The sequence below is a fragment of the Corvus brachyrhynchos genome, unplaced genomic scaffold, assembly GCF_000691975.1.
Source record: "Corvus brachyrhynchos isolate BGI_N302 unplaced genomic scaffold, ASM69197v1 scaffold70, whole genome shotgun sequence".
NCBI classification, from domain to species: Eukaryota; Metazoa; Chordata; class Aves; order Passeriformes; family Corvidae; genus Corvus; species Corvus brachyrhynchos.
The window spans coordinates 871,069-898,820 of NW_008236217.1; the positions used below are offsets into that span (position 1 = coordinate 871,069).

Below are 27,752 nucleotides of genomic sequence, written 5' to 3' on the forward strand. Positions count from 1 at the left end.
GATGGTCTCTGGTTGTGTGAGAAGACATGTGAGAGTGGCATGCTATCTTCCCCCCAGTACTCTCCCCAGGAACTGGGAGAGCTCTGGAGATTAAAGGAACTATGTGGAGATCCATGTAGATGTGAGGAAAGATGATGGACTTGCCTTGGAAAACAGGGTAGTGTATAATGATCATGGAAAAGTGTACATTTGGATTCATTTCTGGAACAATAAGAAATATTAAGATACCTTTTAATGTTGGGTTTCAACTAAAGTATAACAATATTTGCACATCCCTTTTGATAATTACAAGTGGACTGATACTATTCATTTTCTATAGTATAGATGGTGATCTGACAAAAACCAAAATGTTCAAGATAAAAAAATCCTTTTTATATAAAGTCAAAGACCTACTTGTAATTAATAAATGCACATAAGAATGCCAACTAGCCTGTCTTTTGTAAATTAAAGCACTACTGCTTTGACTCAGTATAGGGCCATAGCAGGCTCCTGGGGAGAGTTGTGCTCAGCACCAGGCCAGCTGGTAAGTCTTGCTGCAGCAGGTTCTGTGCTGTCGCCCTCATCTGTGCAGGGACAGGGACAGCAATGGGGGTTAGGATTTGTGATTAGTTTGTTTACGCCACTGTCATTTTAGATAAAAACAAATTCAAAGTTTGCTTATACCAAATCTTCAAGTACTGCAAACTTGGCCTGATTAGGAGGGATTTCTGAGAGCTCACTGTGTTACTAGATATGAATCTGAGGTTACACAAGTGAAAGTAAAATAAGATTGAGGAACAGCATGCTAAAGATTGTAAAATAAATGGCAATGCCTTGCAGTGTGCTGAGAACTTATTTATACTGTGGTATGTTAACACTGTAGGGTAGAAGAGAGGTCTGTCAGATTTTGACCTTCATCATCTAAGGCTGTGTAGATACTTGTAAAATTCCTGCTGGGTTTTGTTCACTTGAAAGTCATTGGATGTAGGTGAAAGCAAAGAGCAAGTGGCCTCTCAGCGCAGCAGTAATCTTGTCTGGTAAGCAAAGAGATCACAACCCTGTACTCGGTTCAGTAAAACAAATGCTCACCGTTGCCGGGGAAGGCAGTATAAAATCTTGGCAAAAGGGTTGCCTTGAGCTTTATTTAATTGAAGCATTTAAGCACTATTTGGTATCTCTCCAGTAAGACAAACGAGCAGATGTTTTCATGGAGGCTGACGATCAAGTTCAGGAGCTGAAAGTACAATTGTACAGCCCTCTGGTGCCACATGTGAAACTCATATTCACCTGTATGTGTGTTCAGGCACAGGCTGTCTGTGTGTCTGTCTCTCTTCTGCAGTTCCTGTGTCAGCTTTTCCTTCAGTCCAGCAAGAGAGTCCCTTCTTACCACCGTACTAACACACAGTCTCCACTTTCTATTGAGTAAAACTGCAAAGGCTTTAAGTCATTGTCTAGTTCAACTTCTTTTCCTTCCAACTAGAATAAGAAAGAAAAAAAAAAAATCTAATTAGACTTAAACTGAAATCCCTTCATGTAAACCAAATATCAGGCAGTTGCAGTCAGGGAGAATCTGTCATATTACAGGAATGAAATAAGGTCCTGCATTACAGCATGAAGACAGCCTTCTTCAAGTGAAATGAATTTCTTTACAGTATTTTAGAACATGCTGTTGACCTTTAGCAGCATGAAATATTTTGTTGTTGACTACCCATTTTTAACTCACTTTAGAACTTTCATAGGACAGTTTCAGTTCTGAACCAGGAATTTTAAGTAGGCGATACAGGAGTCCTTTGACCTTCTGAATAGTCATAGACTCTGTAGAGGGAAGAGAGAGAAAAGTTATTAGAAAAATGCTGCTGCCACTGACCTGTAGCAAAGCACCAGTGTTTCACTTTACTTGATTACAGCAACAGTGAAATGCTGTATTGCTGCTTCAGTTCTAACACTGCAATAATGTCTTTGGTACCTGAAACCATATCTGCTACCATCAAATGGAAAATGGTTTAATCTGTGGTGGATAGGGCAGGATGTGCTTCTACGGTTTAAGCGCTTTGATCCCATATACCAAATTAAAGTGTTACGGCTTCATAATTCACCTTTTTGGAGTTTGTATTTCTACATGCTAAACTAAGTGACCTTTGGGACACACACCAGCCAGGTTCTGACTGCTTGCATCTGGCAACTGTTCCTTGCAGTTTTCATTACCAGGAATTGGCTTTCCCGGCACAAGTAAGCAAATGGCACTGTGGAACTAGTGACATTCTTAGGAATGGTATTGAGTTATTAGTCCCAAACACATTGTCAGCAGAGCTGTTTATATTATTAAGTCAGTTACAGGAAGGGGTATTTTTTGTAATGGAGCTTGAATGAGTAGATGTAGTTTGTTCCAGAGGCGATACCTGTGTTTGCAATAGATAAATTCAGTATTTTGGTTGAACTTTCACTTGTTTTGAAGCTTTATCTAAAGGCACAGCAATAGTGAGTTATTCCTGTAACACCACACATTGTACGTAGACAAATATTTTTCTATCAGACGTTTTTGTAAAAGCTGTATCTATCTGATTTTATGCAACTTGTGATAATAAATGTGATTTTTATTTTAGAATAAAGCTTGAGTATGTCTTTTCTCTCAGACTTAATTCTGACACATCTTTCCAAAACATCAGCTTAAGTTAGAATGGTCTTGTTCATTCTAGTCTCATTACAGGCACTAAAACTGCAAAAGACAAATTCGATAGAGGTCAGAACTAGATTTCTAACTTCATGTATTAGATACTAGACCTCAATATCTAGATTTACACACTATGCAGTTGCCTCTTAAGACTTCACATTCTGGTTACTTGGTTAACACATCCACTAGATTTCATCCCCATTAATTGGCCTTTAATTGCCTCAGCCCCATTAATCATGAAACCAGCAGCAGAGGTCATAAGACAAGCATCAGCTTTCAGTCCTCAAGCTGGACTGAAAGTAAGTATGAAGGCCAGAAAAATAATGACTTTTTCAAACAATTTCTGCCTTTGTCATTTCTTTATATGACAGAGGAAAAGCTTTCAGGAGCTGGCAAAGCCAGAGGCAGCTGCCATTCTTTAATATAGTTATTTGAAAAGGAGCTATGAAACAACTGCTTGAACATAAGCCAAGACTTCTTACCTGGTAGCTTTTTCTCCACTGGCTTCTGTTCGGGTTTCTCAGGACACTTAATTGTCAAAGCTTAAGGAAGAAGGGTGAGGCATTAGTGAAAGAACAATAAGCCCTGTTCTGGCAGAGGCACAGTGTTTCTAGTCTGCTTTTATTACGAGTTGTTTCCCTTAGCTCAGCCTGATCTCTCAAAAATTAGGATGTAGCCCACATCTGAGCAGTTAAGATAGCATTTAGTCATTACCAGAAAAATTAATTAATTTTTAAAAAATTAAAATAACCAAGTTTTTATTAATCTCTGGTAACTTACGGTAGAAGTTACTCCCTAATGCTTAAAGATAGTATTTTTTGATCAAAAGGAGTATTACCTCAAAATGCTTAATTTCTGTTTCATTTTTAAAAAACAACCTGCAGAAGAATGGATATTGCTTATTCAGTTTAAAACAGGCTCTTGGTCCTCTCAAAAGCACCATATAAAGACTTTTTGAGGACATTATTAGCCTAATTATTTTACAGAGATTAGAAGACTTATCTTTAAAATAAGGTCTGTATTATGTCTAGCCAACAAGATTCCTTGTTCTGTTTAGTCTTCCACCTAAATGCATTAGAATGTAATGCTTTAAAATACTATTTCGCCCATGGAGTAAAAAATTTCAGTTCTTCTATCAACTGGGAAACATGAATTTGCAAGTCCAGGATGTAACCTGGATTAAATATGTAGAAGGCCCCAAATATCAAAGCTACCCATATTTTTCTTGTCTGTCCTAAAGAAGTTATAAAAAAGATAATATCAGAAGACAGTGCAGCTGTTGAGATTAAAACCTGAGATGTCTTCTGTAAAAAAGCCATTCACACTGTCAGAATGGAGTATCAATTACCTTTGTTCTCCATTAAATCTCAATTGAGAAAATCATTTGGTTTGGGTTGAGGGGGGAAATGAGAGAGAGTACACAGAATCAGGGTTCCAGTCAAACTCACTGATACAGTTCAGAAAAGAATTACAAGCTGGAACTTTTGAATGTTTTGTTCTCCATATACACCCAGGAGACACTAAACTCATAAAATATTCTAAATGCAGAAGAAACAATTTTGACCATTTCTGTCCTCTTACTCAGGAGCTGATTTTTCAGAGTCAAAGGCTGCTGTCCCTTCAGTTCTCCTTCTTCAGGTGCTCCATATTCTGTTGGAAGAGAAGTTCAAAGACTAAAACTCAAGACCTAAGAGCACTGTGGTGTAGGACCAGGCAGGAGTTCCCTTGGCACAGACATGGTAGGTCCTGCACCACGCAGTGCCGCAGACACGAGCCTTGTTCAGCTGCTACAGCATTCAGGACATGGGGGTGCTGCTTAACATTCCCACTGCTGAGGGAGCTACTGCCTGCCCAGCAGTACTGGTAGGGCAGATGCTCAACAGGTGCTGGGATCTCCGAGGCAGGGAGCCTGAGTTCCTGAGGCAGCAGTGCCCCAAAGGGTGCAGTACTGTGCAGCTACCCCACAGGAGCAAAAGCCCACTGGCACACAGGTCTACCAATGGATGGGCTTTCCTAAGGCTGTAGCAGCACATGGAAAAATGACCAAAGGGAAGAGAAATTGAAAACAGAACAAACCTGTGCTGCCACAATGCCAGAAGTGAGGAAATGCTACGGTAATGTGCTTGTACTTACTAAGACAAAGTGCTGGGTATCTGGGATGGGCAGCAAGAAATTCTTCACTTGGTTTGTTTTTCTCTGGGTTCCAATGCCCACCAGCTTCTAACCAGTCCTTTCCAAATATTTTGCGATAATCAAGCTCTGCTCCTCTTCTTTCAGCAAGGAACGGCACAGAATATAATTATGTAACTTCCCAGAGAACAAAATCTAATCAATGACACTGACTCCTTGGTCTTATTTGGTGTTCAGTATGTTTTAATGTTACCAAGAATCTTAAAAACCATGTCTCCAAATGCTGACTGATCCATATATTCAGTACATTTTAGAGCCATTAAGAGTCTTACAGCCCCTATATCTGTGTACTTGCTGAGCCATAAATGAATACCTAAGCGAAGATTTTGCTGTATATGATGATGCAAGGATGATTTTTGTAGCAATGGATCAGATGCTGCTTCTGCTCTTCTTTATGATAAACATTTGCTGAAAGTTTGATTTGGTTTGGGTAATGATATTTTCCTATTGCAGAAGGCAAATGCTGGTATTGCTGTCACTGAAACTGATCAGACCATGCTGCTTTTTCTATGTTTTCTTTTTTTTAAGAGTATGGTTTTTGTTAACAGTCCTGCAACTTAAACACACCTCAGGCACTGAGAAAAAACCACCATTGACCCATCTTGTCCAAGTCCCCACTGAGTTAGCAATGCTCACAAAGTCGGCTCAGTCTTGTAGCCCTACTGACTGCCCCACTGACAAAGGGATGGACTAGTTGGCACTTTACTTTTCCTGCATCCAAATAATCAGTAATCTTAAAAGAAACTGAAAACAATTCCTCAGGCAGTGATTTAATGCTTGCCAGACTCATGCAATTTGTTGAAATATCACATACCTCACAGTTGTTCAAAACCTCCAACTGACTTATCTTGGCAATAATGAGCTGTATCAGGGTCTCTGGGTTCTTCTCTGTGTCCGTGAAGGGGTTATTGTTACACTGCAGTGCCCGCAAACTTGGCAGTTTATCAAGCTCATTGATAGATGACCACTGAAATGGAAGGGAAGAGTCTTTTGAGGAAATATAAAACATAACTTCATTTCAGAACAATACCTGGTAACACTGACTTTTCCTGTACAACAAATATGACTGGAAAAATTCTTTTGATCATCAGAACCAAGTACTTGGATCCTGTTCATTTAGCTAAGAACTCCATTACATTTAATTAAAACCCAAACCAAAACAAGGAATTAGTCAGAATTTTAGACCATTAGAATTCTGTGAGAGGGATTATGAAGCAGCAGGGAATATGACTAGCTGCCATAATATAAATGTGTTTAACTGACACATTAAGAAATGTTTTTACATTTTTAAATTATGTCTCTGTGTTAATCAAAGTGTTCAATAGTTATCTCAGATCTTACACATACTATCAAAGAAAGTTTAAAAAAGCAAACTTCAAGTTACTCTTAAACAAAGATACATTTATTTACAAAATGTGAAACCATCACAATCTAACCTACCTGTGATATTTTATTGTCATTTATTGCAAGGCGTTTTAGCGAAGGAAACATTTTAGTCTTGCATCCTAGGAAAAGAGTAACAAGCAAACAGTGAAAACTTCAAATAAACAGAATTTTAAAACTATAAATAAATTACTTCTTTTACATACCAAATCCAGCATCAGGAAAGTGTATAGAAGATATCCCAGTGTTTCTAAGTATTAGCTGTTCTAATCTGAAATTTAATAGATACAATGATCACTGTATGTAGCACAGGAAGTTTTTTACAAAGAAATACAACCTAATTTTTTTTTCTTTTCTTAATAAAGATCTGCAACTTTTGATGTGGTGCAGCATCACTGACAAATGAAAAGCAGCCTCACAGACAGTACCCAGACTTCAGCAGTGCTCAGGGAATAAAATTTTCAGTGAGTAGGTGCAACAATTTCAAGCTTTCAGAATGACTCCTGGATTTAAAATGTGTGATTTTCCAAATGATTTTTTTAAAATAGCTTGTGGTTATTCAAAATCATGGCGGCTATTTTAGTGCACAGTGGAAGATGATAATTCTGCAAATTAGCAAAATGTGGTAAATCACATTCATTTCATAAGTGTATAATGAAAATCTAGTAACACACAGCTTAAGAATGTGTTATTGTACAACTGAAGTAAGATTATATTAAAATAGCTCAACTAAATAATGCAGTTACTCTCCTCAAGAGGGCAAAATGCCTCTGCTTCAAGATCTCATTAATCTTTCATGCAACATCAATACTATCATATTTCAGCCAACAAGGACTATGGAGATGAATATCAAGGACAAAGGATTTCCAGCAAATTTGTTTACAGCTACCTGGGGAGCTGTGCTATTAGATGCAGCTGATTTCCATCCAGTAACTGGTTGTCTGAAAGGTCTAACAACTTCAGGGTCTGCAGGACAGTATCAGGCCTGATACATTGGGAAAAAAACCAAACACAGAATATTTAAAGTTATTGGCCAATGAAAACACTATTTTCCTAAGTATATAATTGCATGCACACAATTGTGCACATTTATAAATGTTCTGAAGTACATCACATGAAGTTTGCATCAATTACTGTTGTGGTGATGTAAATGTCACAGGACTGTCACTTTATGCACTAAGTAATTTCATGGTACATCAGTGGCTAACAACTGACTGACTTACGTCACTCACCTTTCCAAAACTGTAATATTATTAGAAGAAAGGTACAACTCTTCAAGTACTGGCCATCCTTGAGCACAAAGAAGAACCTAAGAGCAAAACTTTATTTAATATAACAAAAGATGGGAAAAAATATTTCAGAAATTGTACTTCATGCAAATTTGCTCTGAACGTGTTCAGAACAAGCTGTAGCTCCCAAAACCAGAGGAACAATTATTAAAGATTTCCTAGTCTTCCCTTTCTTCCAGATGGCTCTCCTGTGCCTGGATTTACCAGCCCAGATGACATCAAAGGGGTTCTGCAGTCACAGGACTTACTGTCCCAGGCTTGAGGCCACCCTCGCAGCTGAGACTGTGTGACCTGGAAACTGAGTTAATTTATTCAATGAGTTGGAGGGACCAGGTTTTCCCTATGATGAGGTGAGGATATGGCTGTACAAACTCTATATATGTGCAGAAGTTCCAGAACCAGCTAACACACACATCTCATCAGGTCTGACAGATTATGTTTTAATATCTTAATTTATCAGAGCTTGAAGCCTTCTCTGTCATAGGACTGTGCCAGCCCATAAATCCACTAAAGGCCAAGAATTGCATTAATTCAACATATCCTGAAGTTTTCAAGTTCTCTGAAGAAAATAAATTAATTCAAATGGGGCTACAAATTGAACAAAGATACTTTTGTTTTAGATCTTATGCCCTGAAATTGCATAAATTATTTTACTTTACACAGGTTTTTTTCTTTGCCAGTATTTACAGGAGGTAACAAAACTTTAAAAAATAAACACTTATTACAAAACGATATAAAATACTGGCATAAAATAGTTCTGTATGCAATTGTGAAAGGGTCAAAAATTGTGCAGTTCTAGCACATGGAGTTTCATAAGCACTGGAACTGATTGCCTTTTCTACAAATTTGTGCCTGTGAGTGGCAAATTATTCTTTTCACTGAGTCTTTTTTCTGGTGTGTGTTCTCCAGAGTCAAGTGTGAGCTCATCCTGCTACGCCTTCTCTGGTTGGGAAACTTACAGGGGCTCTTTTATCCATCTACATTCCTGTTTTAAGGGAATTAGTAGATAATAAATTATTTTTGAGCCCCCAACTCTTTCCAAAATGTGATTGTAACTGACCAGGGGATTCAAAGTTTTTGAGATGCAAGAACACAGACAGACAGATACACAGCACAGTCACCTAAAGCTTGTTTTTACAGGAGGTTACAAAGGCCACAAGAAGTGGAGTTCAGAGATCTGGACAGTCCAATTCAATTGCTTTTGTGCATAGCTGACCCCTTCTCCTATAAACATCCCCTCACCTGGGCACCATTCTCCCCGTTACAGCTGCACGAATCCATCCAGCTGCACTCTACACAACTGACTCATAACAGACACCATGCCAAGGGTAAACACTGAGATCTCCTCAAGAGGCAGCCTATGAATTGGAGCTCAACTGCTTCACACCCAAAAATATGAAACATCAACCTGCTGCCAGATCTGTAACACACAAAGACTTACAAACTCAGATACAACAACTCTTCCTGTTCCAAACCCAGAGCAGGAGACACCAATATTTCATCTCTTTAATCTGATAGTATTTCCCCATGTCAACAAGACAGACCAAAATTAATTATCCACTGGTGATGAAGAAGCATGACAAGAAACCTGCAGAGTCAAGAGAAATGAGGTGCATGTTCAGTAACAGAGATTCCCCCACAATAGCCCTGCATTGGGATGGATGGATGGATGGATGGATGGAATAGAAAAACTGCACAAAACTGAAGTATCTGAAGACTTTTCAATAGGCTGACCAAATGACAAAAAATTTGCCAAATGATAGGTCACAGCACAAATTCTAAGAAACTCAAATTGCTAAATTTTCGGCTACTGCTTAAAACAGCTTCCACAGAAACAAAAGTTCACAGATCTGACACTGAATCAGCTCTCAGGAAAGACTGGGGCCTCATTGTGGATAGCTGATGGGGAGGTAACAAATAGCCAGAGGAGTAGCCACTGATACACAAAAACAGAAGAATGGAAATGCAAGAGCTATTGCGAAGAAATAAAGATGAGAACAAGAAACAATTGTCACCATGTAAGTCCATTATGTTCCTATATTTTTAGTCTGTTTATCCCAGGAAGCAAAGAATATACTTGGGAAAGGCACAAAGAAGCTAAACAAGAATTAAAGCCATGAAACAGAGGATAGCAGTTCTCAGTTACTTTCATATAAAACATTGGGACTTACAAAATGAAATTATCAGGCAGCAATATCAGAACCCAAAAAAGGTTAAATTGATGTTAAACAATATGTATAGCAAAATTTTCAAATGGGTTCTTAATACAGTTAGATAAATCACGAAACAAAAAATCCAGAAATATTAATTAAATAGAGGTATATACTCATGAACTCACAAAGCCACACAATTCCAGATTACTTTCTAAGAAGCTCTTACCATGTGCTTACCCTTTGCCTAGAATTTTTCCCAACTACCTGCTGCTACTTGCTAGTGTCAGAAGCATGATCCTGAACTTCTGTTCTAACCCAGATTTTTCTTTTACCCTGTATAATAGTAGATTATATTATAAATATAAAATCTTAGTTTGAAAACAGAATGACAAATATAACATTATGATTTAAATGCTGAATAAGAAAAAAGTGTTTGGAGCCATAAATATGAATTCATTACACTCAAATGCATTAATTAAATTTCTAAGCCAATGGCTGCTGACTTTAAATTATTTTACAGGACATTTTTCCCCCTTGAAAGTTATATGTTAGGTTTTGAACAATCAATCAACAATTATAGAGTAATAAGCTCTTTTACCTATATACTAATATTCTCAGAAGTATTTAGATATGTACAAATAATATACCAATGAAAGAATTCTTTTTGAAAACTGATGCTCAAGGCATGTGAATGTGGAGCTTTGTATTATCGCATAACAGTTAAGCATGTCCCTCTCCTGTGAAAAATACTTCAAAAAAGAGGAACAAATTTTTAAAAATCCAAGTATAACTATCCCAATGCCATATATTCTTACAAATAACAGCAAGTAATTTTGAAATGCTGTTCACCATTAGATTGTTTTAATTTTAATTAAAACATTCCTAAGAATTTTGCTTATATTCCCATTGACAATCAGTGTATTTCTCACTTGCTTGGATTATATTCATTATTATTTTCTATTTAAAAGTTGACTTTTCAAGTAACTCCCCTCAGTGTTTTTCAAGTGGTTTGTTCCCAGAGTACTAACATCAGGTACATCCCTTTATTTTTCCCCTTTTGTTTGGCTGCCTCGGAACACCACTTTCCAGCACAGGCTTATGTCTCCCAACTTACAGGGAATGAATTGGAACAAATTTATAAAACAGATTTTGGGACCAAAGAGGTCTTTATGACCAATGATGAATCATCAGCTAAAGGAGCGTTTCAAAAACAAATGCAAAAGCTGCATCATTTTAAATTGCTCTGACTAAGCTGGGGCTTTCTCACTGCAATTTAGTTACCCCTGGAGAACTCTAATCTGCCTGCAGCCATGGCTCCAAACAGCCTTTCTGTCACCCCTTGGAGGGATGGAGGACAGGTGCTGGCAGGTGCCAACATTTTAAACACCACAATGCACAGATTTACTCTGATGAGCACTAGATGACATTTAAAGTGTTTGTAGCCACTGAATTCTTCCATTCCCTTCACCATTCATATTGCTGCTACTATGGAAGGATTATCAACTGTCCTGCCATAAATCCCACAGGCAGTTTTAAGAGCACAGTGAATGGACACTGAACAAAAACACAGCAGTGACCTTCCTCTACCCCTCCTGTAAGACAAGAGATAAAGAAGATTCTTTCTACCCAAGCCCCAGTTTTGTTAAGTGCTCTTTTACTGGATGGCAGCTGGCAGCCAAAATCTGAAAAGTCATGCGATTTTACAATGCAGTACTATAAAATCTGACCCTTAGAAATCCAAATAATAGTCTGGAGTTTAGAAGCCATTATAAGTAACGTGACACTGCTGAGATGCACTTCCTAAACCCCATCTCTGAAACAAGGCCCACTGCTAAATATAGTTGCCAACAGGACTGCATTGCTAATAAGACGTCATAGCAGGGGAAAGTCATTTAAATGTGTGCATGTTTCAGTGCCTGAAACAAGTCAGAACTTTGCTTTTCCTCTGCTCTGTGCTGCCAGTAACCAGGCATCATGTAGTTCAAGAACCATCAATATGGTCAAAGATACTAATCCAGTCTCCTGCTGATGCAAAGTGATGCCAAAACAAGAATTTCTCATCGTAAGGAAGTATTTTCTTTCCATTTGCATTTGTTCTATTGCATACATAAAAGTACAGGTAAACCTTCAACAGCTACAAGGAACCAAAAAGTGTTCACTTAGACAAATTTGGGGACACAAAGCTATATTATACTCCAACTGCTTTATTTTGATTTAGCAATTTACAGATGTAGATGAAGTAAAATGTTTCTTATTAGACTCCCATGCCAATATTACTTCCTTTATTATGTAGGACGTACATTAGTTAATATGCTACTAATAGTTACCCCACAGCACCTTTTCAAAGGATGATTTGATTTCAGAAGAACAATATAGTGCACAAATGTTTATTGTGCTTTCCTTGCCTCAGAAACCTCATGATATTAAATTTTTTTGAAAATCAGGAAAGGTTATTACCTCTGTCCATGTTATTCCAGTTTGATTAAGTGCCAGAATCTTCAAGTTTGAAAATCCACTGGATATAAAAGTTGATGTAGATGGAAATCTCATTTTGTTTTCACTGTGTAAAAAGAATAATTATTCGCATGATGAATAATCACATTTATTTAAGTCATTAGTTTGGAATTACATATTAAAGAAAAAAAAATTACACTCCCCCAAAATTAAAATCACTGCCAAGATGTCACATATTTTAAAATATAATAAAAAATATATTCAAACATACTCTTTCCTAATTTACTTTCCTGCTTCAGGAATGTATATTTATTTGAGAATGCGTATTTATTAACCTGTGGCTTCTTTCTCTTTCACTAAATTTTGAACATTAAAAGAATGATTTTCATTAATATTAAATGAAACAAAGCCAGAGCTTGGGCTTAAACTCTTTAGTGCTGACTGAAAATGAAGAGCCTATATGACTATCCAGACCTCAGTAAAACAAAGGTATGTAAAATCCACTCTCAGTAGTTAAGTATCACTACAAAGAAAAAATGATAAAGATTCTCAAATCTGCAATCTTCAAATCAGTTTTCATTATTCACCCCAAAAGAGAAGTTTTTATTTCTTTCCTAAGGCATAATCTACCTGCATATTCTCATAAAAATCTGTCAATGTAGTTTATAGTTACATAATTATGGGTAAAATTTCCACATAGAGAGCTGGTGGATGGTTAACCACTTTTATTCTTCTTCCAACATTCCATGCACAAAAAGAAAATCAGTAACAGATTTACCTTATTTATTTTTTAAAGCAAACAGAAGGTCAAACCAACAAAAAACTGATTCAGACTATGTCAGTTTGTAGTTAGAAGCATCAGATTCCAGAATCAATCTCATTTTGTTTTCCATTTTTTTCACTAATAACTTCTGAAACCCCTTCAGTCTAGAGTGCACTTCTTAACAATGAAAAACTGAAAAAATTATTCTGGGTGAATTAAAATAAATCCTCTGTATTCTCATGCACGCTGATAACAATAAATCATTATATGCTCTAGGCAAAGATAGATTTACAAATAGCACCCAGGTTGCAAACAGCTGTTCAGTGCTAAATATTGAAGAAAATGGAACACCTTCAACTGTTTTAAAAATATATTTTTGTCACATTAACAATAAGAATAAATAAAAACCCTGGTGATTTAGGCTGCTACCTAATCCATTGTGATATTTCACACAGAAAATTACTGTGGCATGTGCCAGTTACAGTGGATAGGTGTCTCCTAGAAATGTTCTTTATTTTGAAACTATTTTGTGAATTTTCTTGTTTCGATAGAATTGCTGCTTTATTTAACAACATCCTCCTTCTTTTTCCAATGTCATCATTGTACAAGAGATTTTCCCAAGATCTATCACCATGATCTTATCAGTTTCTTACCAGCATCATTTTAGGACAGAAATAGACTAGGTTTTGGGATAATTATGGTTTGGTTAAAACATTATGGATAATTAAGTTTAGTGTCAAGACACGGTTGGTTAAACAAAAGGGGGCTCCTAAGTACAGACCTGCCTGAGCAGCCAGAATGTATCAACAAAAGTAAAACACAGAGTTTTAAAACTTGGAAGAAAATGTTCTCCAGAAGTTAGTTTTACACAGAAGCTGAACTCCTAGGGTTCTATTCTTTTCCTGAATACAGATGTCAGAAAAATATAGCCCACACAGGAATTTATGAAGAACAAGATTTAAAAACCAAAAGAAGTGTTTAAAAACTTAACTCCCATTAGAATGAGTCTTCTTGTATCCAGTTACATTTAGAAAGCCAAACCCTGATCCTCTTGGGTTTTGCCCCTACCCCAAAGGAAGAGAAACCCAATATGAATATTTATACCTGACATTAAGTGTTTCCAGATTTTGAACTCGAGAAGCAATAGCTACTACTGTCTCCCAAGATGATATCAGATTTTTTGATAGGTTTATATGCCTCATGTCTGAAATTTCTTGTTAAGAAGAAGAAACTTATCTCAAAATTGAATTTCTTTTTTTCAGAATTAGAATTAGGGTTTGATTTTGAATCAAAAAGAAATAGATTATACTAAGGGATGTTACTGCTCAGTTACAGCAAATTTTATTTTGATTTGTGATATGGAAATGGCTTATAGTTTTATAAAAGGGCTTAACTATACAAATCCTCAAATGGATTAATTTCTATACTGACAGGAACTCAGTCCTTGTAAGTCCTTATAAATTAACGAATAATAACTGCTTTGTAGTCTTGTAATACTGCCACTACATGCAGTGTACTAAACACATTATTTGTTACATATTGGAAACCTCTGGTGTCTACAGAATGTATCAGTTCTATTTCTACAGGGTTGTCTATTCTAGAGAATTTTTAAAAAACCCACTGCTGGAGTCTTCTGAAACTGCAGTCACAGTAGCAACCTATGACTATACTTCTATTTTTATCCACAATTTGTATTTCCTCTCAAAACCTGTGGGCGCCTGGCTTTTTAACTTCTTAACATTGCATTAAACTTCTAAATATAAACTTCACTTTTAATTTTTTTTTTTTTAATAAAAGGATACAAGTATCATTCATTGAAGTGAACACTTGGAATGCTAAAGTATGTACTTTATTTGTGGTATCATGTAATATGGCAAAAAAGGATACTGGCACACGTTCTGCTGATTTCCTCTTCCTGACCAGCATGGCTCACTGCACACTCACACACCGAGATATCCACCAATTTGTTCAGTTGTCTACACAAGAAGGAACATTTTGTTAAGTAATCTTCAAACAGAAATAAGAATGTTACATAAATGCCTGGTTGTTACAACTACATAACATCCTTTTCATGTGTATCTCTCCTTTGGAATTAGCAATGTGCAGATTACTACACTGCAGTGTTATTCGCACTCGAAAACAGACACATCTCAATTTTTTGCCTTTACATCACTAGTACAAAGTCTGGTTGAACTACAGTTCCTACACCCCCCAAAAAAACCCTCATCCAACTGAAATAAAGAGTGATAAAACAGATTAAATATAGCTTTATTGGAATTTAATTAGAGGTTCCAAGTTAAAAAGGTTTCTTGCAACACTTTTTGCAAGAGGTTCAGAGTTATTTGGGCATTCTTTGTATCACTTATCAAAAGTATTTTTGAGTGCTTAGTATGTTCTGGGAGATAAGGAGAATAGTTGTGGAATATCAGCTCAGAAGGAGACTGCCACCTACTGAACTAATACATCCCTACTGCCGGAGGCCATTAGAACTGCAATTTATTACACATCATTAAGTTAGTTCCTTTCTTACCCTTCCAGGTACATGAACATGACATGAACTGATTGAAAAACTTCTTCACTAGCAGTACAGTGGCTTTGTGCTTTTCTGCTCTTGGTTACAAAGTCATTAGTGATATGAGTAAAAAAAGATTAAAAAAACCTGTACGCTATTAAGAAAACATAAAAATACCCCTATTTAAAAAAGACCATGCATGTGTATGATGACTGCCAATACCATGATAATTTGTCTCTCATTTCTCACTGGATATCATCACCTGCTACTTTATGAAACCAGAATGAGGATTGTGAGCACTCAAACATGACATAATCCCAGTTCCTATTTGTAAAACATGTGAATTACAAAGCCACAATCGGAAGATTTCCTGTCTCTTCCACCATAGTGCAGTCTGGCTTGCTTTTAGACACGTAACAATTTTATATGCACAGCAGTCAAATCCTTACAGTTGAAATACTACCTGACTAATCAATCACTAATAATGTATCTTAGATTTTCATATATTACACTTGCCTTTGCTGTTCTGCAACAGAATCCATGCCAACAAATTCCACAGTCTTTGTTCCAAATACTACTGTATTCCCTGTCCCATACTGAACATCTTGCTTATCATTCAATCCATACCGATCCTTTACTGCAGTAAGAAAATCTACTCCAAAATTTGCCTTGTTTGGCCGGATGAATGATCCTCCTTTAGGATGCCTAGAACAGAGCAGCCAGGAAAAGTTGAAATATGAAACATTATCATAACAATGACTAATTAATTACTACCTTAAAAAAAAATACTGAGAACCAAAGCAGTGAGGCAATTCTACAGGCTAATTGTAAACATCGCTGCTCCCAGCAAGCCAAGTAAGACTTTCAAAGTATCTTTGATAGTACTTGATACAAGTTCACATTGTGAGATACCATGACAACTGGAGCACTAGCTCTCCAAAATGTACTTACACATCAAAATTACAGTGTCAGTGCCATTATTAAAAATAACTGCTCTGTTACTTCCAAACTCATTACGAACTCAGGTTCTCCAGAAAAAGAAGGTTCTACCTACGGATAGACACAAAGTAACCTAAATCATACAATAAATGTGCCTGGAGTCTTACCAAAGCCTAAGGAATACTCAGAATAGTGATTGCTACATTGTATTTATCTTGCATAATTCACTTGCAATTCTAAGAGAAAGCAACCTTGTCCTTCAATTCACACAATTGGCACAACATACAAATTGTAGCACTCAGAACGCTTACACAAACTCAAACTTTCAAAAATCCTGATACCAACTTAGTAACAATTTTGAATATTCAACAGAAATATCCCACTAATAATGTATGTTCAACACAGTCCTATGAAGTTTCTTGTTTTTTCTTGAGCACTGAAAACACTTTGTTCCTTGACAGTTTCTTGCCATGCAATTGCTTTGACATTTTCTATCAAAGTTAGTGAGGAAACACAGTATCCAGGGTGAACTAGCAGAGAAAAGTTATAGGAATGGTATCACCAAGCAGATCAGGATCTGATAGGAGCATCAGCCAGAAAACAGCAGGAAGAAAGTTGGAAGCTATGATTACCTGTGTGCCATCAAGCTGAGAAGATGACAGGCTTTGGTAGGAAAGAACCCAAGAGGAAGATACCACTTACGTAAATAAAACTTCTCAAAACAGCATGTAAGCATCACGTAGCTAATTAGCAAACCATAATATAAACCACCAATGCTACAAAGTTCAAAATTCTCATAGAAAAAGCCAGTAACAAAGGCCCTGAATCCTATGGACCTATTACAAGTAGATGGAATAGCTTGGGCACCATACATTTGCATTTTTGCTAAAAAATCAGTGCTGGAAATTTCCTGTGCCAATTTCATTCATTAATGTTTCTACTCTCATATCCTAAAGAAGGACCTAAGTAGAAACTAGATACTATTTACTTTCAAAATATTTTCAGTCTAGTTTTGTAGTGACTAAGTTTAGAGTGCAATGATTGCAAAGAAGCAGAACAGTAAACTCTTAAAGAATGTCAACCTGGTATGTACTTTTCATGTTTGATAAGCATTTTCAATATATTTTTAATCCAGTCTTTTCTCCCATTCCTTTGAAATTCTTCATAGCTTGCACTTGATTGATTTAAATATTGAACTTCCTCAAACATAAAATTGATGTGATTCTTTCTTAATACCTCTTCTTAAAACAGTAGATTGCCTTTTTATGACCTGAACTAGAACATCTCTTGCCTGCAAATGTATCGCTTCTGCATTTAATTAAGTCAAACAGCTTCACATCTGGCAGATAGTACAGGATTCTACTTGGGGCTCTGGAAAAAAATCCTTGTTCTCCTGTCTATCTGTAATTCACACTAGGTCCCGCTGTAAGTTTATTCTAACAACTGTCCAATTTCCTATCACCTCGATTCTCCCCATTTTGTCATCACCATGCCCCTGCACTCAACAGTTCTGCTGTCCTCAACCCTCTGGCCAGAGCTAATCTAGAACCTCACATCTGCATCCCTCCTGTCATACCATTTAGAGCTGGCATAGCCAAGACCTTTGAGCCTCTCCATCACCATATCCATTCCTAAGCCCATTTCTGTCCTCTCAGGTCAGCACTTCTACTGGCATCTCCTTCCTCATTTTCTGTGCAGGAAACAGTTCTTTCCTTACGAAAAAAAAAAGCAGACGAACTACCTTGCCCCTTGTCATTTAAAGCTACAGGAAAATGTTAGTGTATTTATCTCTCAAGACCCTTCTCTTTTTGTCTTGATCACAAGATCATAGGTTTTCTCTCTCCTGTTGCTATCATTTCCCATTACTCTGCATGCTAATATGAGTTATCTAATGTATATTTAAATCAATAACACAGCCTAAACTTCTTTTTCGGTTCCAGTCTATTTATTTGATCTACTTTTTCAGGAACTGCCACAAAGGACAGGAAAGGAAAGTGCAATAGGAACCTACTTTCAGGCAAAATTATTGTGTATTCAAGGAGAGAGGTCACTGTAACTCATTTTCCCTAAAACATGCTGCCTGTATTAAATTTCCTACTAGGGCATATGAACTGTACAAGCTGTATGTACATAGCAAACAAATCATGTACAGCACCTGGACTAATGCAAAAACACACCTATTAGCCACCAGTCTCCATAAATGGGAACGAAACAGATAAATCCTAATCCAAAGAGTCATCCAGCATGCATATCATGAGATGGAAGAACCTATGGATTACTAATCAACCTGACTTAAGCTGAACACCCAGAAGTCTGAGAATAAGAATTTTGTTCTCATGTATGGAAATTGTCTTGCAGCAGAACAAAACACTGTGTGGAAATAAAGTGGTAAAAGCAGAAAATGTGGAATATGTCCAAGTGGGGCTCTGGCAAGCGGCTGGCTCTAGTTAATACTGACATTTCCTACTGACTTTTAGAATAGAGAGGTTGACCCCAATCTCAAAAGTCACCTTGTAGGACACTTCCTATTCATGATTCAGTAGCCTGAAGCATACAACCCATCTGCTGGCATGCCCAGGGCACTTCAAGGACATTCATTAAAATTTAGATTAGCCGTCAGCTTCCACTGATTAAGGAGGAAATTTGGCATCATTCTTTGCTGATGTAAAACAAAGTCATGGCAGTGCTCATCATTACAGGTACACATATGCTAGGGAAATATCACACACACACTTCTCTGAAAGTACTGAAGAATAATGCAGGAGTACACAAATCACAACAGTTACACACTTGAGCTGTCTGACTGCAGAAGCTTCTGAGCCACAGAGAGAGAGGTCAGCTTTATCAGCCTTGGCAGCAAACATGGATCAAAGGGCTTCTTTGCCCAGTACCGTCTGTTTGCAATGATCACTCCAGGCAATTATCATCATGACTGGAGTAAATGCACTACAAGGCTCATAAGGTGTCATAAAATGGAGCTGTTTGAACCCATGCACGTCTTTTCTACAGAGGCCCTGAACAGATCTCTTCCTTCTAGGGGAAAGCGTTCAACAGACAAAACTTCCATTAGAAGAATCTACACACTGCAGTAAAGAAAATCCTTCAAGTTTTAGAACAGGCCATGGCACCAAATAATGCTTATAAATGACACCTAGCACTAACCTGCCATGGTGTATCAAATTCCTGACTGAACAGAAGAAGCTTTGCAAACACAAGCAAGTACATCAAGTTCTTGAAAGTTTACCTTAGCTAAACAGACATGAAACTTGACTCTGAGCTTCCACAAAACAAGGAAAGAAAGACATCTGAGGTTTTAGATGCTATCTTAAGGTACTGCTGGTGCACAGCACATGTTAGAGCAGTGGTTAGGGACAACCTTTTGTTTCAACACAGTTCTATTGGCAGCAAAGAGCATGAGTTTCTGATGGACAAAACTTCTTAACTGAAACCCTCTCAGGAATCTTAAGAATGCATTCTGCCTTTGCAAAATGGAAATCACTTTTTTTTCATGGACACTAAAATGATATTGACATTTCTCCTGTATTTGAAGAGTTTGTGCTGTAGGTAGATATTCCCAGAGGTAAATCTGTCATCCCTGAAGAAAAAATAGCCTAATCTAATATAAACAAATCTCTCATGGAGCAGATCATCTTGAATGTCATCATGCATCCCTGACAACCAAGGGATCAGGCCCAGCCAGCATGATTTTATGAAAGGCAGCTCCTGCTTGACCAACCTGACCTACTCCTGTGACCAGAGGGCCTGCTTAATGGATGAAGAAAGAGCTGTGGATGTTGTCTACCTAGATTTTAGTAAAGCTTAAACTCTGTTTCCCAGAGCACTCTCCTGAAAAAGTGGCTTCCTGTGATGTGTGTGGATGGGTGTACTCTTTGCTGAGTAGAGGACTGGCTGGATGGCTGTGCCCAGAGAGTGGTGGTGAATGGAGTCACATCCAGCTGGCGGCTCATAACCAGTGGAGTTCCCCAAGGCTCAGTGTTGGGACCAGTTCTGTTTAACATCTTCATCAATGACCTGGACAAGGGCATCCAGTGCACCCTCAGCAAGTTCATAGATGACACTGAGCAGGGTGGGAGTGTTGACCTGCTGGAAGGAAGGAAGGTTCTGCAGAGGGATCTGGACAGATCCCTGTCCAGCTGGATTGATGGGCCAAGACCAATTGAATGAAGTTCAACAAGGCAAAGTGCTGCATCCTGCACTGGGGTCACAACATCCCCATGCAGAACTAGGGCAGTGATTGTCCCCCTTGTGCTCAGCACAATGAGGCCACACTTTAAATGTTGTGTTCAGTTCTGGGCTCCTCATTACAGCAAGGACACTGATGTGCTGGAGCAAGTCCAGAGAAGAGCAGTGAAACAGGTGAAGGGTCTGGAGCACAAGTACTATGAGGAATGACTGAGGTAGCTGAGGATGTTTAGCTTGGAGAAAAGGAGGCTCAGGCAGGATTTTTTCACTTTCTACACCAACCTGAAAGAAGCTATATCCAGGTGGAGGTTGGTCTCTTCTCCCAGGTAACATGTGACAGGATGAGACGAAATGGCCTCAAGTTGCACCAGGGGAGGTTTAGAAAGATATTAGGAAAATTTTCTTCACAGAAGAGGTTGTAAAGCATTGGAACAGACTGCCCAGGAAAGTGGTGGAGTCATCATCCCTGGAAGTGTTCAAAAAACATGTGGTCATAGCACTTGAGGACATGGTTTAATGGTGAACATGGTGGTGGTGCTAAGTTGATGGACTTAATGATCTTAAAGGTCTTTCCCAAGCTAAACAGTTCTATGATTCTTTTGGGCAGGAAAATAAAATTCCGAAACAGTAACATACAATTGGTTACAACTGCTGTCTATACACAAATTATAAAACTCAATGAAGAGGAAAAAACTGGTGCCATGGATGATTCAGCATTTCAGGACTACACAAATACACGGAAGTCCAAGTTCCCATCAGAAGAAAACAACACAAAGGGGGAAAAAAACACCACAAAGATCTGGGCAGCAACTGCAATTCTGGCAGGCGGAAAACATCACAGAAACAAGCTTTACTATACTTTCTTCCATTTCTCTGGCCTGCTGTGAAACTCAAACTTGTGAAAAGGGATTAAATTTCAATATGGTCAATACTTCACAAGATCTATTGAAATATCAGGATTCCTCTGGAAAGTGATCTGGGAAGAACAAAATATTCTCTAGCAGAGAAAGAACTATAACTAAAAGTACCCTAAATGTGTGATTAAATGTGTGTAATTGCTGTGATAACAGCAGAATGTTATGCCTATCTTGTGATATAAGCAGGGAAGTATGCCCGCTTACTGCTGGAGGATCCACACATCTTTCCCAGCAAAACAGCAGGGATAAAACCAGCTGCTAAAATAGCAGTGCCTATGTAAATGCTCTGAGTGACTGGAATACCCAAAACTGACTGAACAGGAGGGCTAATGAGGAAGATGACCCTTCTGCCAGATTAATAGGGGCAGGGGGGGACACTCCACTTGACAGGAAGCATAAAAGAAGCCTGAACAGAACAGAACAGTACAGTTATAGAACATCTGTAACTGTGGGGAGAAAGAAGAGGTACACCAGAGCAGCAGTCAAAACCTGGCTTGATGCTGTCAAAAGTTACCCCAGCAGCAGCACATCTCTGCCTACACCACACAGAGCTGCCTCATGGTCAGATGCCGAGGTGAGCCTGGGCCCAGCAAGGACGACATCGTGAGGAGCAACACGTGCCCCACATCTCAGCGTGCTCGTGTGGCCTCGGAGGTGCTCTCTACCAGCAGGTGCATTAACAAATTGCAGGAAGCAGTGCAAGGATGCAGCAGCTGGAGCACCCATGCATCCTTCAGGAATTGTGTGGGGCTAAGGCACTGGCATTCCCAGGGGAGGAGGGGTGTGCTTGTAACCCGCATTTCCCAGGGGAGCACCTGCATACAATTGTGTGAATGGGCCTGTGGGACAAGAACCTATTGGAAAGCATATTCATGTTTCAAAAGGTGTATACAAATTTTAACACTGTTTTAAGGCTTGATTACTCCTCATTTCTCTTGAAGGACTGTAGAGTATAATTTAATTACATTACATACTAGTGACAGCAAAAATAGTAGCTTCCTCAGTTATTAAGAAACAAGATCCTATTACCACGGAAAAAAAGCCCCACAAAAATACCACTAGATTGTGCATTGCCATTTCTAGCTGATACAGGGTTGATGAACATGGCTCATGGTGTCAGCATAATTTGAAGTATGGCTGTTTTGTTCCTTGGTATTCATATTCTTAAGAAGTTCAATTATCACCACACAATATATGACCCAGATAAACTTACTGCCATGAAACATAAAAGTTTAGGTCATGTTTTTAAAAAACTTACTATAGAGATCACACAGAGCTGTAAGCAGACCTACTGTTCCAAGTAAGGACTAGAAAGAAGATTCTCTGGTAATGAGAATCTCAAAATCAGCTTTATTTTGCTCTTACAATCTTATTTTCAAATGTCACTCTGAAGGATGCATTTTTTAAAGCTGTTAGTTTCCAAATTGCCTTAAAAATAATTCTAAAACGTTCTTTCATTGCATTTGTTTACAGTACAACCTACTTGATCAGCAGCTTCTGCTTATCAGAATTCAAGGAGGGAGCAAAGTAGGCAAAGGATACTCATAATAAGGCGTAAGGTGAAAAGTATATATATATTTTTTTAAAATGTGTATATACATCTACAAAGAAACATTACTCCCTCCTAATCAGTAGTAGTAAAGAGGTGATGTTTTAAGTTGTGGGAGGGTTTTGTTTTTTAGCGTTCTTTTTTGCTAAAATAAGGTAACTATTTTTACTTAAGTTTGCCTACATCTTCACAGTCAGTACAAGAACTACAAATGGGCCTGAGCACAGGAATTTATGTCTGTGTGTCATGGTGGACTGCTAGAACTGTGTATTCTCTTAGACTCCAGAAGGACCTTTTCTGATTGGAAAAAAGCAGAGTACAAAGAACGGGTATTGTAAGAATGACATGTTTAAAGACCAAAACACTTACATTTGTTATGGGTATTGAGCTTCACTCAAAACATTGATTTTTATATCAATAATTGAGATTACTATCTGAGATCTCATCTTCTGGAAGCACACTAGTGGCTGCTAAAAACCCAAGAGTCTATACACATGTATGTAAATATCATATACGTACAAATGTAAAGCAGTCAAGTTTCTGAAAAACATTATGAAGTGTTCAGTTGCTTTTTCTGTCCAGAGAGATTTGGAATGGTCAGCCAATTACTTCTATCTTTTTCTCCTACAGCAGAACATAGCTAGCTTCAACTTGGAAACTGTTTCAATTACATTCAAAGCATTTAGGAAGCAACTTCCACTAATATATTAATTTAAGGGACATGGTTGCTCTAAAACCATCATTTCCAATTATTTAGCTGAAACGAAAAATCCAACAATGTTGAATTTTTTTTCTTGTATTAAGTGAGTTTAGCCTCCTCAAGCCTTGTTCTATTATTATTAGATACAAGGGAAAAAATATCCAGTCCCCACAGGGGAGCGTTTTCTTCTTTACTTATTTTTCTAAAGAATAGATTTTGTTCTCTCCTCCTTCACCACATCAATGCTCAGGAACTTACTGAGCTAGCAGTCTGCAGTAATTAAGAGTTGTTGATGACTTTCTTCTATTAATTCATCCAGTTACTATTTAACTTACAAACTTTTAGCTGTTGCATGTCTCCTGGCATAGAAATCAACAACTTGCTGCAGTTAATATCCACCCTGGAGTCCTGTATTCTGCAGTTTCAAACTTGTTAAGTGCTCAAATCTTTACACTTAGAAGTAATGCATGCATATACTTAAAAACCTCACACAGCTGCACCATGTTTTGCATGTACTAAATGCAGTGAACATATTCAACGATTCCTTAGTGATACAAATATAACCCAAATCATTAACAGGAAATTGGTATTTTCCCTTAACAAGATACATGCAAGCCATCTTAAATTCAAATCTAAACTGTATTTGAGACAGTTAAATACGGACCAATATTTCAGTTCAGAATTACCTAATGAAGATCAGTAGAAACTATTGATTTCCTAACTAAAGGGTCTAAAACCTACTAACCGTAATATTACTAACATCCAAAAGTCTCATTTTATAACATACCTCTGAAAACATGACTTGCATTTTCTAAGTATTTACTATATTCCAGTACCTGTAACTGGATTGATATCAATGCAAGAGCCTCTACAGATTAGCTAGTCAGAGTACTCAGAATTCTTTTTAAAATCAGAAATCTTTTTAATACTGGCCAACTGATAACAGAAGGGTTTGCCCTAAAAATCGCCAAAGGGCCTTTTCCCATGACCATTCCATCACCACGCATGACATGCCAATGCTGTGAATCAACTTACCTGCACTTAAAATACTGTGTTCCTTCATAGCTGCCATCATGCTTTCCCCTCTGAGGATCATCCCATTCCACGCCCAGCCAAATTCCTGGAAAAAAATGGTAGATACGTTTTCAAATTTAGGGCATTATATCCATAGAAATCACGGCTGGAAAGAACCTCTGCAGTTCACCTAGCCTAATCTTCTCTCTCAAAGCAGGAGATTATCACCAGCACTAAGACCAGTCAGTCAGGTAATCTGTTACCTAGCCAGACCTTGAAAATTTCCAAGGAGTGAAAGATTCCAAGACATCTGGCGAGCATATTCCAGTGCTGCATCACTTCTGTAATGGAAAAGATTTTCCTGCTGTGGCTGTTGTCCTTTGTTACATAATCTAGTACTAGTAAGAAGAGCTAGGCTCTGCCATCATTGTAACCACCTGTCAAACAGCTGCAGGAAGCCATTGGATGTCACTTTTTTTTCTCTTCACCACATTAACCAAGCCCAGATCCCTCAATGTCTTCACAACACATGTATGGTCTGGGCCCTTAATCACTCTGGCAGTCCTCCAAGACTCCTCAAGAGAGGAGCAGATCTTTGAGATCCTCTCAAGTTCATCAGCATCCCTCTTGAACTGAAATGGTCCCATGCCAGATACATTACTCCAAGTGTAACCTTGTTAAGACCCCCTGCCCCCAGAGAGGGATAACAACTTCCTTTAACTTGCCGGCCATGTTCATCACTTCACTCTAAAGTAACCTAGTGCAACATGTATCTTTGCTTGTTACACGAGATCACTGCTGGCTCATATTCATAACAGTATCCAACTTAATTCCCAAGCCCTTTACAACAGACTCTGAGTTACTAGTACTTCCTGGCCTATACTAGATGTGGAAATTTATCCTTCTTGAATCTTTTGGATTCAAACCTAAAGTTCAGAAAGCTTGATCTGGATTGCAATTCTAACTTGTATCACAGCAGCCATTTGAGGGTGAACACTGTTCCTCACTCAAGTCACTGGCAAATATGTGAAACAATACAGACCCCAGCATTTACTTTTGTAGTACTCACTCGTTACCTGATATCAACTAATTACATTTCTACTTGACAACTTTCAACTCACTTAACAGTCCATTCACCTATCTTGTATTTCTTCAGCTTCCAAATAAGATTCTTTATGGAGACACTATTAAAAGACTTATTAAAGTCAAGGAATATTACATCCTTTTTTCTCCCTTTATCCACATTCACAGTCATATCATCATAAAAAGTAATTACACTTGTGAAGCACAATTTGTTCTTATTTACAAGTACCAAATACTCCCAACTACTATTGTCCTTCACAGGCTTGGAAATGGATTCCAAGGAAACATGCTACAGATCTTTCCAGAAACTGAAGTGAGGCTAATGAGTCTACAGTTCCTGGCTATCCTTCTTGCCTCTTCTAGAACTGTGTGCAGGGCTAGTCTTCTTCCAAGCACCAGCAATCTTTCCATAAGTTTGAATATCTATAGTGGGTTGACCCTGGCTAGATATCAGGTGCCTACCCAAAGCCACTCTGTCACTCCCCTCCTCAACTGGAGAGGGGAGAAAAAATATAACAAAAGTTGAGGTTAGGACAGGTAGAGATGACTCACTAATTACTGTCATGGGCAAAACAGATTTGACATGGGGAAAGTAATTGAATTTATTACCAATCAAAACCAAAGTAGAATAAAAAGAAGTAAAACAAATCTTAAAAATACCCCCACCCAAGCTCTCACTCCTTCCTGGGCTCTACCTCCTCCCCACCAGTGGTGCAGGGAGATGGAGATTGGGGATTACAGTCAGTTCATCACACCTTACTTCTGCTGCTTCCTCCTCAAAGAGAGGAGTCCTTCCTGTGCTCCAGCGTGGGGTTTCTCCCATAGAAGACAGTCCTCCATAGACTTGTCCAACATAAATCCTCCCTATGGGCTACAGTATACTTCCTTTGGAACTGCTCCAGTGTGGAACCCTTTTTTCATGGGGTATAGTCCTTCAGGAAAAGGCTGCTCCAGCATGAGTTCCCCACAGGGTCACAAGACCTATCAGGGGCCTGCTCTGGTGTGGGCTTCCCCTAGAGTCACCACTTCCTTTCAGGCATCTACCTGTGTGACTCCTCCATGGGCTGCAGGTGGATCTCTGCACCCCTATTGATCCCCATGGGCTGCCAGGAAACAGCCTGTCTCAATAGGTCTGCAGGGGAATCTCCTCTCTGGAGTGTGGAGCTCTTTCCCCTCCTTCTTTATTGATGTTGGTGTCTGCAGGGCTGTTCCTCTCACATATTCTCACTCAGCTCTTCTCTGGCCACAGTTACTTCTGTATAATGAGTCTCTATTCCTTCCCCCTCTTAAAGATGGTTTCACTGAGGTGTAATTACCATTGCTGATGGGCTCAGCCTTGGCCAGCAGCAGGTCTGTCCTGGAGCCTGTTGGCATTGGCTCTGTTGGACACAGAGAAAGCTTCTGCCATCTTCTCACAGATGCCACCACTGTAGCCCTTGCTGCTATCAGAACCTTGTCACGCGAACCCAGTATAGTATGTTATCGAAGGAGTACTTGGTCTGGTGATCTGCTGCTCCTGCCTCTTACCTTCCCTGACTATGCCAGCAGAGAGATCAAGGAAAAGACTGTAAAGTACTTCTTACACTCCTTTTGACAACTCTGACTTCTTAAAAAAACCCCAAAACCCACATAGATTAGAAATTGACATATTAACACAAGAACAATGAGGAAAAATCAAATTGTAAATTGCCTCGCTCTATTTGGCAATATTTGGGTTATTTAATTAAGAAGAACATGAGTAGAACCTCGAGAACAACCATAAAATGTGAAGATTATTACTTTTGTGGCGCTTACCTGCTGTACGAGACACGCTGCCCACATAGCGCACAGTCCCATAGTCGGTGCCACAGGAGACCCGCCGACCCAGCGCATCGGGAGGCACCCCAGCAGCCATCCCGGGATAGCTGGAGTCCGTGCTGCTCCCAGACCTGCAGGGACAGGAGAAAGGCCCTT

At 38.5% G+C, this 27,752-nt stretch overlaps 2 protein-coding genes across 2 annotated transcripts in view; one reads left to right on the forward strand and one right to left on the reverse strand.

Moving 5' to 3' along the window:
* B3GALNT2 (beta-1,3-N-acetylgalactosaminyltransferase 2) overlaps positions 1-2,601 on the forward strand; it is a 43,403-nt gene extending 40,802 nt beyond the window's left edge. The window contains exon 14 of the mRNA XM_017745213.1: positions 1-2,601. Coding sequence (XP_017600702.1) covers positions 1-135 — 135 coding nt within the window. The 3' untranslated portion in view covers positions 136-2,601.
* TBCE (tubulin folding cofactor E) lies at positions 1,089-27,746 on the reverse strand. The gene is given in 16 exon segments (XM_008643279.2): positions 1,089-1,455; positions 1,703-1,794; positions 3,133-3,192; positions 4,232-4,300; positions 4,784-4,957; positions 5,651-5,807; positions 6,281-6,345; positions 6,430-6,494; positions 7,113-7,208; positions 7,456-7,532; positions 12,123-12,225; positions 13,987-14,086; positions 14,770-14,858; positions 15,911-16,099; positions 24,738-24,822; positions 27,594-27,746. Coding segments are annotated over 16 exon segments (1,614 nt in total). The 5' UTR covers positions 27,694-27,746; the 3' UTR covers positions 1,089-1,362.
* Positions 27,747-27,752: the final 6 nt, after the last annotated feature.